The sequence below is a fragment of the Aotus nancymaae genome, unplaced genomic scaffold, assembly GCF_030222135.1.
Source record: "Aotus nancymaae isolate 86718 unplaced genomic scaffold, 86718_ANA_hifiasm-v0.15.2.pri h1tg000004l, whole genome shotgun sequence".
Taxonomy (NCBI): Eukaryota; Metazoa; Chordata; class Mammalia; order Primates; family Aotidae; genus Aotus; species Aotus nancymaae.
The window spans coordinates 58,556,768-58,572,344 of record NW_026988415.1 but is presented as its reverse complement, the minus strand read 5'-3'; the positions used below and the strand labels follow the sequence as shown (position 1 = coordinate 58,572,344).

Below are 15,577 nucleotides of genomic sequence, written 5' to 3'. Positions count from 1 at the left end.
TTTTAAGTTTATGAAACCTTTGCTATATTCATCCATGTTAATTTAAATTCAATGGTGAATTGGTGATTGTAGAACACAGACCAATTCTTGAATTGGTTCACAAAGATCCACAAAGTGTTATGTTCCCAGTAATATTTAGATATATCAACTTTGGGCGTCACATTACTCCCCTACTTAGAGGTAAGCCAAGTTAGTAACAACAACGAGCAAATATTTATTTTACTGTCTCCAGTTTTATTATTAAAGTCTTTTAAGTTACAATCTGTTCTGTTCTGCAGAACTCTGGTGACAGCACAGAAGAAGCACATCAATTAAAGATGAAATAGCAAGACAAATACATGAATAAAATATCCAGCATTCAAATAACTTCCAAAAGCCACTCCTCAGCAGCAAAATGCCATTAAATAGTTTAGGAATTCATTAATAGATTAACATTTGGAAGAGTAATTACAGTGAGAGTTGAAGTCAAACTAAATAAAAACAAAAAGACATATTACAGAATCCTACTGAATGCTTAAAGGGAATCAATATAATAAAATATCAGAGGCAATCAACGTTGAGACAGTTGTTTTTAAAAGGCAATGAAATGTGCACATACCTATTACCACATGGTACAGATATTTAACACACATACGCTAGTATTTCATAAATTCTGCATATACCTCCATATTTCCAAGAATGTAAAAGAATATATTGAGATGAAATAAATGGTCTCTATGAACATGGTCAGAGATGATACTTTAGTGCCAATAAACTGAATCCTAAGCGAAAATGACTGTGTTTAACCTTATAAAAAAGTAAATTTTCTAAAGATTGCCCTTGTTCTTTATGAAGGTTCAAATGTACTTTCAAATAAATTGATATCATGGGCATCATTTTTAACCACTTGTGATATATCTCTAAAGAAAAGGAACTGGTATAGTAGAGAAGGGATTGTTTGTACTAATTAACAAAATTTTCTATCACAGCTTACCCTTTTTAGCAATGTCATTGAACTATGCAAGTACACATCGGCATCTGAGTTATTATTGAAGATAATATTACTAATTACTGGGAAAAATAGGAATTTCATTGTGTGAGAATGCACACACTTTGGAAATCTCCTTTCCTACTTTGGATCTGGAGAAGACTTCTGTGGTGTTTCATAGGAGCTACAGCTGTTTCCAACGGGGCACAAATTAAATACATGATGAGTAACGGGGTTGTAAAAGTCATAAATGCCACATAAATGAATTTATCAATGAGTACAAATGATTGGGGTTTTAGATTTGCAAGTTTCCTTTTTAAATATACTTATTGATTTGTTGCAAATACTGTTAACCCTGTATTTGTCAAATGGTGAAGACATTATCACTTGTGTTCTCATTTGTAATAAAACAGATTAACTTGCTGTGAAATTTTAACTAGGCTGAGACACAACAGTAGCCAACTAATGAACCAAAGCATATTGCAGTTAAGTAGCTAAATGGATGCATACATATTACAGGGTGAAAAATGGATCTGTTTACTTGCAAAGAAGAAATTGTTCATATAATTATTCATTATTTTAGGAGAACTTAAACATTCCAATTCCACAGAGATTAGAAAAAACACATAATTCTTAATCAATATAAGACACCACGTTTTTATAACATGGTTTGCATCGTGAAAAAAGTCTGACTTCAGTGCTGCCTTAGAAAACTAACAATGGACTGAACCTTGACTGAATTTGGGAAATACAGGCTACAAACTCTTAAAGCAGAAAATTTGCTTCATGCAAAATGTTACTGTCACTCTTAATATTCATTTTCTAAATGATATTCTCAAAATTTGTTCATTGTTTCACATAATATGTTGCTGAAAATGCAAAGAAGGAGCTTCAGCGTAAGTTATTGGAGTTTATATTGTTTGTTCATATGCTAATTTTAAATATATTAGGGGAATCCACTATTTTTTCTTACTATTAATTAATATCCATTGTGGTTTTTCTGTTAACATTCATGATACTTTCTGTTTGGATAGGTGCTCTTCTAATTTTTATTTATTCATAATGAGCTTTTAGTTTTTATTAGGTAGAGTGAGCAAGACCAAGTATCACTGTCAGTTGGATTCTCTTGCCTTTTTAAAGCATGAAACTGTGTGGATCACTCAAAAATTGTTTATTTTTATTACAGCAGCATACATTGCTGTATATGTGATTCCAGTTTGCTATTACACAGTGATTTTTCCTTTTGTCACTTTTATTTTTTCACAATAATTGCTGCACTTTGTCCCTCTCCATTCATTCAGAGGTCCATTAGAGAATTCATTGAATTACACATATTTAAAGGAAATTTCCAGTTTTGGAGTTCAAACACAAATACTGAATATTCTACAGTTTTTGCACATATTTTGGCATGGAATCAGTGAGACACAATGGTGAAAGGCAAAAAAAAATTGGCCACATATATTAAATTCCTTTCACTGATGTGTGTGTGTGTGTGTGTGTCTGTGTGCACTCACGCATATGCACATGCACACACACGCACACACGTACTATTTAAAGAATGTATGTTAAAGCATTATAGTTTAAGTTGAATTTCACAACTGATAAACTACTAGTCTTTTTTAAAGAAAGTGAAATGATGTGATAGAAGGGCTGTATGGATCTTGCTGTCAGTAGCCATGTCATCCCTCCAAAATGTGAATAGAATTTTTGGGGAAAAAACTTGATTCTTTTCTTCTGCTTCCTTTCTATATTTCTTTTCATTTTTCCCTGCAGACATTATGTGACAAGTAGATATTTTCCTGCATACTAAATATAAACGAAATGTATCAGTATACTCCTCTGTTTGAAAACATTGTTTTGGAGGAATGACAAAAGCTATAAAGTCCTTAAAACGTAATATACATTTAACATTATTGGTATTTAATTAGCATATAATACTGCAGCTAATATACTCAATGTCTAGTACTCATTTCACTAAAGTTATTGGATGTTAATGAAATGCTAAGCAATAATGTAAAACAAAATTTAAAAATATGGATGTTACATTGATGACTGTATTAGTGTTCTATTGTTGCTATAACAAATTGCCACAACTTTAGTGGTTTCACACAGTGCAAATCTATTATCTTGGAGTTCTGTAACTCAGAAGTTGGACATGAGTTTCACTAGGCTAAAAGCAAGGTGTGGTCAAGGCTGCATTTCTTTCTGTAGACTCCAGAGAAGAATCTGTTATCTGTTTTCTTTTCTTCTTGTAAAATAATTTCAACTTTTATTTTAGATTTATGAGACACCTGTGCATGTTTTTTACATGGATACATTACGTGACGGTGAGGTTTAGGCTACTAATGGTCTTGTGACCTAGGCAGTGAGTATAGTGTCTCATAGGTAGTTTTTCAGCCCTCTCCCTCTCCCTCTCTACCCCCCCAGAAGTGCCCAGTGCTTATTGTTAAAGACCACTTACATTTCTTTGCTCATGACTCCCTTCTTCCGTCTTCAAAGCCAGCAATATTGCATCTCTGTGACCATTCTTCTGTAGTCATGTCTCCCTCTGACCCTTCTTTTCTGCCTGTGTCTTTCACAGTTTAGAATCCTGGTGATCAGATTGGGTCCACTAAGATAATCCAGTATAATCTCTCTATTTCATGATTCTCAATTGCATCTGCAAAGTTCCTTTGGCCGTGTGAAGTAACAAATTCACAGGTTCTGGTAATTATGATGTGGATTGCATATTTTAAGTTGGGGAGATGGCATCATTCTGCCTGCTGCAATGGCAGACATTGGATAATGTTAAGTACTACTAATGAAAAAATAAATTTTAACTCTCGTTCTACTACTGTTGCATTAGACAAACAGCTTTTTAGGGGATTCATTTGGGCTTCTCATGCAAAATCAATGTGGAAATGTACAAGCACATATTTGACAAACTATTTCTTAATGTTATGATGATTAGAATACTGATGTTGTGATTACAGATAATTAGACAGAATATTTAATTTAAGAAATTTATTATGGATGAATTAAATATATTATAGAACACTGTCTGTCCCAGCATGTCTATCACCCAGACACATTTATTGCATATGTGCATAAAGACTATAATTTCATTCTTTTATTGATAAAATTAACTTAATGATTTGAATTTATTCATCAATTTGTGGTGCATAAACAGTGAATAGCTTCAGTCTTTTATAGCAATTTTAATAATCACAAAAGTCTTAAGAGGCATAATAATTACTGCAGAAGTATGCAGAAATATCTTATTTTATTGAAATCCATTATTAAACACTACAAAAATCTGTGGAATACTAGAGGAATTGACCTTGATAGTTCTTAATGTAAGTTTGAAAAAAACAATAATTGTGTACTGTTAGGACCAGCACAACTTTTTTTTTTTTTTTTTGAGATGGAGTTTTGCTCTTGTTGCCCAGGCTGGAGTGCAATGGCGTGACCTCGGCTCACTGCAACATTTGCCTTGAGGGTTCAAGGGATTCTCCTGCCTCAGCCTCTCGAGTAGCTGGAATTACAGGCACCTGCCACCGTGCCTGGCTAATTGTTTGTATTTTTAGTAGAGATGGGGTTTCACCATTTTGGACAGGCTTTGTCTTGAATTCCTGACCTCAGGTGATCCACTCACCTCGTCCTCCCAAACTGCTGAGATTACAGGCGTGAGCCACCACACCTGGCCTATTAAAATACTTTGTTGGCAGAATACAATGTAAGTTATTAAGGTCTGAGAGATTACAGGTATCTAATATACAGGTATATTTTTCCATAAATTTTGTCCTTACAGAAAACTTCAACATGTACCAGGTGCCACGATTGGTGAGTTTTATTCCAGGGCTCTCAAGGCTTTTATGTGGGAGTTCTCCTTCTTAATGAGACAAGAGTATCACCTTCCAGGCCTTGCCATGAACTTTACATCAATCTGGAAGCTACCATAACAATAATCTTCAAAACACACCTACACTATTAATCATTTATGAATTTTTTAGGAGAGTGAATGGAAATTAACTTTTCTTGAGCCTTTACCATTTGCTTTTTTTGCCTTCTTCTATAATTTAGCCCTCATGATATTTCATTAATTTCACAAGAATCAAAAATATATTTTTGTTTAAAGATATGTATTTAAGGCCAAGTATTGCAGATGTGTACACTTTCACGATAAGTGAGAGATCAACATGTCACATGTATAGACACAACCGACAAAAAAACTTGGCGCATAGATGACACTTCTTTTGTGTTTCCTTTTGTGTCAGGAGCGGATCCCAGAGAGTCCCTCTCCTGCTCCTTCTCTGGAAGAGAATCATTGCCCTGGGAGCCAGACCTCTTCCCACTCCAGCAGCAGTGTATCCAGCTCTCCCTCTCAGATGGATCATCATTTGGAAAGAATGGGTGAGTAACTTTTCTGAAACAGGTGATTGGAAAATATTGTTGTAGGAAATTAGTTGTTAGGAAACATAGAGGAGAGGGAAAAGCTGGGGAAGCTGACAACTTCTTAATATAAATGGCTTTTTGAAATTTGGTCATTTGTAATTTCTGAAGCAATATGACCAACAAAATGAAACTTACATTGTTAGAAGTTTGTTCTCTGCAAAGATCTTCCTTTACTGTATCATTCAGTCTCATGGATGCAATATGATGAAATGTTTGTAGAGTATGTGTGAGTTCTATATGTGATATAATACACCTGACACATTCACAACAACCTTTTGAATAAAAGAAGATAAAATATCCTTTAGGCAGTTGCCCATTTAAGAGTGAATAAAAGGTGAATCAATATGAGATTTGCCACAATCTCAACAACTTAGATCACAAATATTTGACATGATTTCCCCTACATTTATATATATTTTGTTGTGTCAGAAGCCTTACACCATAAATGCTATTCTAGAAATTGGTGATGATGTGGCATATTGGGAACTTTAATCCAGCTTCAGGTCTGGCACTAACTAGCTATAACCTCCTGTGTATGCCACTTAACCACCATGAGTTTCTTTACCTATTATATGGAAAAACCTATCACCCAGTCTAATGCACTGGATTATTGAGAGGTGAAATCAAATATTATGTGAAAAAAGTGCCAAGGAAGTGTGGGTGATAAAAATTACTATTCTCTGTGTGACTTGACTTTGATTACTTATCATTTCCTGGTATCTAATTCTACTCAGGTAGATAGAAGTCGACAGGTGCATTCAGCTGTAACAAATTCTCATTTGGTATGTAGTAATCACGGATCAATTGAGCTAGATAAAATCTTTGTTAATCTTCTATACCTGCACAGTCCAATTTCCTATGTACCCATTTTTTGGGGGTAAAACTGTTTTTGCTATTCCTGTAGTCTTACAAGGGACAAGTTCTTTAAGTGAACTCTGAATGTTTACAGCTCATAATAGCGATTGCTTCCAGCCTTTCCAAAATAATGTATTTTCTGAGGGGAAGAGAAATTTGGGAGATTAGGCAAGGTTTTAGATTCCAGAAGGATGAAGAATATCCCTTGGGGAAATTAATCCAAATCTCACTTAGCTTGTCAATATGATATGTTGTTTGGGGCCCTTTAGCTTCATAGTGAGCATAGTGGTTATCAAATCTGGCTCCCAATTATAATCACCTATGGAGTTTTTATTAATATGGATACTGAGGCCACACACTCAGAGTTTGATTCAGTTGGTCTGGAATAGAGCCTGGGAAGCAGTATTTGGTTTTGCTTTTCAGTATTTCTTCGAGATTCTTCTGTGCAGCCAGGGTTAAGAACCAGTGGGTTAGAGCTTGAGGCTAATGGCCCTGAGGGAGGAAGTTTAATTCCTGAAAGACATGATAGATGTCTTCTAGATTTACTCTCTTCTATGACATAAACCACCTGGTTGTTACAACATTGTGTATAACTGATTCAAGAAAGTCTGAGAAAGAACGAGAATCTACAGATGGGTGAACACTAATGAGTCAAGAAACAAAAGGACACATTCTTCCATTAAGGTACTATTCACATTGATGAGGGTGGGAAGAAGGAGACAAAAAGGAGAAAGGGATATACAAAGATAATTATTTACTGAGTGCTGGCTAAAAAGCAGAGCTCATAGGGAAATATACTTGGTAAAGGTATATCATAAAAGAATGGGCAGCTTATACTTAGAAGTAAAATCAAATATAACCAAAGCAATGTAAAATCCTAGAAAAAGTTTTGACAATACAGTTTATTTCTAATTACACTGGCAGTAATTAGGCTCTACATGCACATTGCACAGTTGTCTAAGAATGATACCAAGATTTTCTACAAATAAATAAAAAGGCTTGAGAATTTTTAACTCTACAATTACCATATTTTATTAATAGAGGCATATAATGTTTGAATAAATTATGACTAAAGAGAATTAGGTTACAAACTCTGAAAATTAGCATTTTTTGTCTTTCAATATGTTTTATAAAGAATCATAATAATTTCCAGAAAATTATATTATCTATCAATCTTGCTATGTTGGCAAATATATAAGCTCATATGTATATATGGGTATATATTAATTATATTTTGGAACTCACACAATTAAGCAGCTTACTGATTACTTTCATTATATAATCTTCAGACTAACAAACCTTTCTACTCTTTCAGACGTAGAAGTATATAAAACTAAGTAAGTTTTATATAGTAGAATTTTTAAACAGTAGAAATTCCTGTTATTCTAGTTATTATTAGTTGTTATTAGAGAATATTAGCCATTTGTATGATGCTTTTCTACTTTTTCTGGGTATTTCACATAGAAAACTACTCAGTTACAGCTCTTATTTATAGTTATGATACCCAACAACAGAGAGGAACTTATTGTTGATCAGGATAATGGACCAACCATCAAAAAGTGCCAAACAGATAATAAAGGCAAAATGATTTTTGCTTATTTGATACACATATAATAATCGGATAGTAACTCAGTTAACACCTGTGTGCTGTATATTGCATCCACATTTCCCTGAGTAAAAACAGATTCATACCAGCTTTGGATGAGTTATTTTAATAGTAGAAAACATGATGTTTATCTGAAGCTTGTTTATTTGGGAGGTTGTAAATTACATATCCACCTGAAATTTGTCTGTGCATGTGGTTGGAAACTTTATTTAAAGCACTTTTACTTTGCCAGTTCAGAGACATCTGACTCTCTTTGTATTATATATTTATTTTATTAACGATGTTTAAATGATTCAACAATCGGTGGTTATATTTCACAAAATTGAGTTTCTGTCATAGAGGATAGCTGTTCTCCTCAACTCTTGAAAGTGATTTTTAAAATATATGCTAATTTGAACATTTTAAATGAAAGCTTAGCAAGTTAGCCCATCAGGTAATTATGTGAAATACTAATAGATATGATCTCAGCCTGCCTTTTGATCTTCTGAGGTACATGTATCACCTCTGCACAATATCCAGTTATGTCTTAGGAGAGCTGTTCAAGGAAGATAGAGATAGTAAGAATTTCAAAGTGATACTCTCCTAATATGAAAGCTGAGTACATCTTTGTTTAAAAGGCTGAAAGGGTAAGAGAAAAGGAAAATATATAATCATATAGTATAGGTTATGCATTGTTGCTGTCACCAGGAGTTAGACAGTGGCTAACATGTAATTTATCAAATCATCGAATAGTTTATTTGTACTTCACTACGGGGCAAATTTTTCTATCTACTAATGGTGCCAATAATATATAGAAAAAAATGCATCATGAACTGAAGGGTTAATGGAGAATATTTTCTTTTTTCTGTAAACTGAACGTGCTTCATAATTACCTAGATGAGCATTTTAGTTGGAATTTGAAATAGTGTATGATTTTAATTTCATTGATCTATGGTTGCTTTCCTTGCCACATGTTTTGTCTTTTCAGTAGCCTGACAGTGAAAGGCTATGCCCACTGGGGCTCCAAAATGCAAATGACTGATTTCAGAATAATTGTCAAAATGAAAGAAGTCAGATTCATGGTATTAAACTACCCAAACTCTCACACAGGTAATGAAATTCTAGTTATAGATGAAACTTCATTTATAACCGAGCAACAATTTGTTCCTGAGACTTTTTCCCCACCATGTCACGACTATTTAAAGGACAGCTTGGTAGTAAAGCAGCTTTGCTAGGAAAGTCTCAACCTGTACATGACACATATGATACGATCAGAGTTGCAAACCTCGTAAGTCAAAATGGCATTTGGGACTGTCCTGTGTACTGCAGCACTCAAGTATACTCTATTGTGTCTTACGAAAAATCAGCTGGAGCACTACTACAGATGTATAGTAACTGATTTTTATAAAATATATAGTGGCATGCACTGGTATTTCTGAATCTCTTGCTATGGAATGGTACAATTTTACTTGTTTAAGTCAAATAAGTTGATCATATATCCTGATGAGTACATTAATAAAAAAGAGAGGCATATTAAATTGTACTCCAGTTATAGTGGAAAGGCTTTTATTTAATCGGGATTCTCTATGTCACATTCTACCAGTTATATTTGTGATGGTAAGAAAAGAAATATTTTCCTGAAATAGAATTTAGTTATTAAAAGGGAATGAGTTAAAGTAGAAGTGTCAACATTTATTAACTGTGACAAGTAAGCAGTTTATACAACTGTGGCAAACATATGCTTTCACATCTGCTTTGAGTATCATCATGATTTTAAAAGTGATTTATAGCTCTGAAAATTATAAAATGCCAGCTTTGCTATTATGAAGGAATTTTCAGAACATAAAGACATACCTTTAGAGTATTCATGTAGCTCACCTTTACTGTACCTGGTAAAACTGGATGACATTATAGTATATGTCTCAAAGTCTGTGTGACCTGAGCCTTCATGGCATTGATATCCATTTTGACTATGTCAAATACTGTGATTTTAGTTGTGAATCAAGTATTTTGAGTAAACTGACTGATCAGTCAAATCAAGCTTTTGATTTTATTTTTTCACAGCCTTTGTCAAATTGATTAAATTAATCGCATATTATGACATTGTGTTATATGGTTTTTAGCAGTCATTTCTGGGATTCTTTAGAGTACAGTAATTAGGACTATTCATTATAGTTTACTTGTGTGAAACAAAGGCACAGAGTAAAATTCCCTTCCTCTGGCAGCCACTGGTCTCTCAAACTGCTAGCAGGAATAGGGTTTTTGTGATATTTTTGCATTGGGAAGTAAATGTTTTCAATAGAAAATTTTCTATGTGCAAGATGCCCCAAATACTCTGATTATCAAATCTGGTATGCTACAAAAATAATGGAAAAATAAATTTATCATCCAGCCCAAGAATTTAGTGAAATGTTACATTTTAAGTTAACCCACAGCCTACAGTTGAACAGTTAATAGTTTTAACATCCCTTGGTCACAATAATATATACTATATTTTACCTGTAATAAAAGCATTGTCATATTTCTTTTTTAACTTTTAAGTTCAGGGGTACATGTGCAAGTTTGTTAAATATGCAAATTGTGTGTCACTTTGGTTTGGTGTACAGACTATTTTGTCACCCAGGTAATAAGCATAATATCTGATATGTAGGTTTTCAATCCTCTCCCTCTTCCCAACCTCCACCCTCAAGTAGACCCTGGCGTCTGTAGTTCTTTTCTTTGTGTCTATGTGTTCTCAATATTTATCTTCCACTTATAAGTGAGAACATTCAGTATTTGGTTTTCTGTTCCTGCATTAGCTCTCTTAGGATAATGACCTCCAACCCCATCCATGTTGCTGCAAAGGACATTATCCTGTCCTTCTTTATGGCTGCATAATATTCCATGGTGTATATGTACCATGTTTTTAATAGGCATTTAGGTTGATTACGTGTCTTTGCTCTTGTGAACAGTGCCGCAATAAACATACACACGCATGATTTAGAATAATTTATATTCCTTTGGGTACATATCCAATAATGGGATTGCTGGCTCAAATGGTAGTTCTATTTTAAGTTCTTTGAGAAATCACCAAACTGCTTTCCTCAGTGGCTGAACTAGTTTACATTTCTACCACCAGTGTATAAGCATTCCTTTTTCTCCACAATCTTGCCATCATCTGCTGTTTATTGACTTGTTGACGATATCCATTCTGATTTGATGTGAGATGGTATCTCATAATGGTTTTGACTTGCATTTCTCTAATGATCAGTGATACCGAACATTTTTTATATGCTGTTGGCTTCATGTTTGTCTTCTTTTGAAATGTGTCTGTTCATGTCCTTCATCCACATTTTGATGAAGTTGTTTGCTTTTACTTTTTGTGGTGGAATATTATTTCATTGCATGAATACCTCACATTTTGTTTATCCATTCATCAGTTGAAGGTTATTTGAGACACCTCCACTTTTTGGCTGTTACAAATAATGCTGCTGTGAACATTTGGATTCAGTTTTGGGTTGACTTGTGTTTTCATTTCACATGTATATATACTTAGTGAAATTGACATGTCTTATGGTAATTTTGTGTTTAACTACTTGAGGAACTGCCACACTGTTTGTCGAAGTGGATGTAGAAGTCTACATTTCCACCAGCAACATGTGAAGGTTTAAATTCCTCCCCGCTCTCTCCAACACTTACTATTTTCTGTCATTTTGATTATAGCTATACTAGTGTTTGCGAAGTATTATTTCATTTTGGCTTTGATTTGTATTCCCTGATGAATAATCATTTTCAGCATCTTTTCTTGTGTTTATTGGCTATTTATATATCTTCTTTGGACAAATATCTATTTACGTTCTTTGTCCATTTTTTAGTTAAGCATCTTAATTCTTTAATTTATCATTTGTTTTTAAGTTGTAAGAGTTCTTTTTATATTGTGGATACAATATCTTTAACAGATATATGAGTCACAAATATTTTATCCCATTTTGTGGGATATCTTTTTACTTTTTCCGTAGTATCCTTTGATGGGCAGGCTATTAATTTTCATAAAGATCAATTTATTTTTTGACACGTGGTTTTGGTGTTGTATCTAAGAATGCTGTGCTCTTACACTTAGATTTATACTCCCCTTTGAGTTAATTTTGCTGTGTTAGATTGAGAACCAACTTCATTATTTTGCATTTGAGGATTTGATGATTCTAACATTATTCGTTGAAAATATTTCCTCATCGAATTAAGTTGGCACCCTCATCAAAAATCACTTCTCTGTAAAATTAAGAATTGATTTCTGGACCTTCAATTCTGTTCAGTTATCTACATGTCTATTCTTTTGCCAATATCACACTATCTTGATTACTATAGCTTTATAATAAGTTTTAAAATAAAGCCATATGAGTCTTTTTCTTATTTTATTCAGGATTGCCTTGTATCTTCTTGATCCTTTGTATTTGTATGAGAATTTTTAGATCAGTTACTGATAAAATATCAACTGGAATTACAAGAAGGATTATATTGAAACTGTAGATAAATTGGGCAATTATTGCCATATCATCAGTATTAAGTATTTTGATCCATGAAAACAAGGTATTTTCCTTTTATTTAGGTTCTCTTTAATTTATTCTGGCAATGTTTTGTCGTTTTTACACTACACATTATGCATTTCTTTAAAGTTTACTCCTCAGTACAGCCATACCCCAGAGATATCATGTGTTTGGTTCCAGACCAACACAATATAGCATATATTGGAATAAAGCAAGTCACAAAAATTGCTTGATTTCTCAGTACATATAAAAGTAATGTTTACATATTGACCTCTCTTCTCTAGCTATGATAGTCCTAGATGGTATCTTCTTCCAATATAAGGCTGTTTTGTCTACAGTGAAAATCTGTTATTTAGTGTAGCCATCTTCCTCAATGATTTTAGCTAGATTTTCTGGATAACTTGCTGCAGCTTCTACATCCACACTTGCTGCTTCGCCTTGCACTTTTATGTTAAGGAGATGGTTCCTTTACATAAACCTCACAAATTCACGTTCATTAGATTCCAACTTCTCTTCTGCAGCTTCTTTACCTTTCTCAGCTTACCAGAAATTAAAGAGAGGTAGGGCCTTGCTCTAGGTTAGTCTTTGGATTAAAGAAATGCTGTGACTGGTTTGATCTTCTATCCAGACAACTACAACTTTCTCCAGATCAAGAATAAGGCTAGCTCACTTTCTTGTAATTTGTGTTTTCAGTGAAGTAGCACTCTTAATGTCCTTCAAGAACTTTTCTTTTGCATTCGCAACTTGGCTAACTGTTTGGTGCAAGAGGCCTAGTTTCAGCCTATCTTGACTTTTGACATGCCTTCCTCACTAAGTTTAATGATTTATAGTTTTTGATTTAAAGTGAAATACGTGTGACTCTTTCTCTTACTGAACATTTAGAGGCCATTGAAGGATTAGTAGTTGACATAATTTCAATATTGTTGTATCTCAGGGAATAGAAGACCTGAGCAGAGAAAGAGAAATGATGGCAGAAAGAGAAGTGACCTGATGGCAGGTCAGTGAAGCAGTCAGAACATACAAAGCATTTATCAGTTACATTTGCCATTGTATATAGGAGCAGTTCATGGAGTCCTAAAACAATTAAAATAGTAACATCAAAGATCACTGATAATAGACCACCATAACAGATATAAAAATAATAAAAATTTGAAATGTTGTGAGAATTACCAGTATGTGACACAGAGCTAAAAAGTGAACAAGTACTATTAGAAAAATGACACCAAATAGACTGGCTCAATGCAGGGTTGTCACAAACCTTCAGTTTGTAACAAATATAGTATCTGTAAAGTGCAGTCAAACAGGGTGTGCCTGTATTTTGTTTTTAAATGTTTTAAAATTTATTTATAAGTAAAATGTTTTGTAAATTTTGATTTCAGATTGTTCACTGCTGTGTATAGAAAGATAATGAATTTTCTCTATATAGGTTCTTATATTCTTCAACTTTATTAAGATTTTTTAGCTTGGTGAAATGGTCTTTACGTAGATTCTTTAGGATTTTTTTTCTGTAATTTCTTTAAGAATTTTCTTTATATAACATCATACCATCTGCAAATTGACATAGTCTTATTTCTCTTTTCCAATCTAGATGCCTTTTATTTCTATTTCTTGCCTAATTCTGTGGCTAGAGACTGCAATCCAATGTTGAATAGACATGGTGAAAGTGAATATCCTTGTCTTATTTCTGATGTTAAGAGGAAAGCTTTCAGTTTTTACCATTAAATATGATGTGACTAGTGGACTTTTTATAGATGTCCTTTATCAAAAGAAGAAGTTTTCATATATGGTTTGTTTTGTGTATTCACTATGAAAACATGTTGTTTTTTGTCATATTCTTTTTCTACATCTATCAAGATGACTCTGTGGTTTTTGTTTTTTTGTGGTTTTTCTTTGAGACAGAGTCTCACTTTGTCGCCAGGCGCCAGGCTGGAGTGCAGTGGTACAATCTCAGCTCACTGCAACCTCTGCCCTGGGTTCAAGCAATTCTCCTGCCTCAGCCTCCCGAGTAGCTGGGACTACAGGCGTGCGACCACCACGCCCAGCTAATTTTTGTATTTTTAGTAAAGATGGGGTTTCACCATGTTGGCCAGGATGGTCTCGATCTCTTGACCTCGTGATCCACCCGCCTTGGCCTCTCAAAGTGCTGGGATTACAGGCTTGAGCCACCGCGCCTAGCCCTTTTGTATTTTATTAGTACAGTTTATTACAGTGATTTTTCTAAGTAAATTCTATTTCTATTATTATTCTTTGTTGTAAAAACTTAACATGAGATCTACCATCTTACACATTTTTAAGTGTTCAGAAGTCTATTGTTGACTATAGGCACAGTGCTGTACAGCAGATCTCTTGAACTTATTCATTTTGCATAACTGAAACTTTATACCAGTTGAACAGCAACTCCTCATTTCTGTCTCTCTACAGCCTCTGGCAATCACTATTCACTGTTTATTTCTATGAGTTTGACTATTTACATAACTAATATATGTGGAACCATGCAGAGTTTGTCCTTGTGTGACTGGCTTATTTCATTTAGCCTAATGTCCACCAGATTCATCCATGTTGTCATATATGGCAAGATTTCTGTCTTTTGAAAAGCTGAATAGTATTTTACTGTATTATGCATCACACTTTATTGATCCATTTTCATCCATAAATTGACATTTAGTTTATTTCCATGTATTTGTGATTGTGCATAATACTGCTATCAATGTTGGTGTAGAAATATCAGTTCATGTTCTTGCTTTAAATACTTTTGATTTTATACCCAGAAGTGGAAAGCTGGATCATATGGCTATTTTGTGTTTAAAATTATATTTTGAGGAACTACCATACTGTTTTCCACAGTGAATGACTGCACAATTTTGTATTGCAACCAACAGTGTACAAGGTTCTAGTTTTTCCACATCCTTATTTCCTAACTCATTCTATGATACCAAAGCTTGGTACCAAAACCTGATACCAAAACCTGGCAGAGTTTCAAAAAGAGAAAACCTCAAGCCAATATCCCTGATAAATATCAATACAAAAATTCTTAACAAAACACTGGCAAACTGAATCAAGCAGCTTATCAAAAACTACTCCACCGTGATCAAGTAGGTGTCACCCCAGATGGAAGGTTGGTTCAACATATGAAAATAAATATATATGAATCATCACATAAACAGAACTAAAGACAAAAGCCACATGATTTGTTAAGTGAGACACTAGTGTGAA

At 33.9% G+C, this 15,577-nt stretch overlaps 1 protein-coding gene across 1 annotated transcript in view; it reads left to right on the top strand.

The window, feature by feature from the left end:
* DACH2 (dachshund family transcription factor 2) overlaps positions 1–15,577 on the top strand; it is a 618,955-nt gene that overhangs the window by 533,678 nt on the left and 69,700 nt on the right. The window contains exons 7-8 of the mRNA XM_064360361.1: positions 5,224–5,359; positions 7,752–7,835. Coding sequence (XP_064216431.1) covers positions 5,224–5,359; positions 7,752–7,835 — 220 coding nt within the window. The remainder of the gene's footprint in view (positions 1–5,223; positions 5,360–7,751; positions 7,836–15,577) is intronic.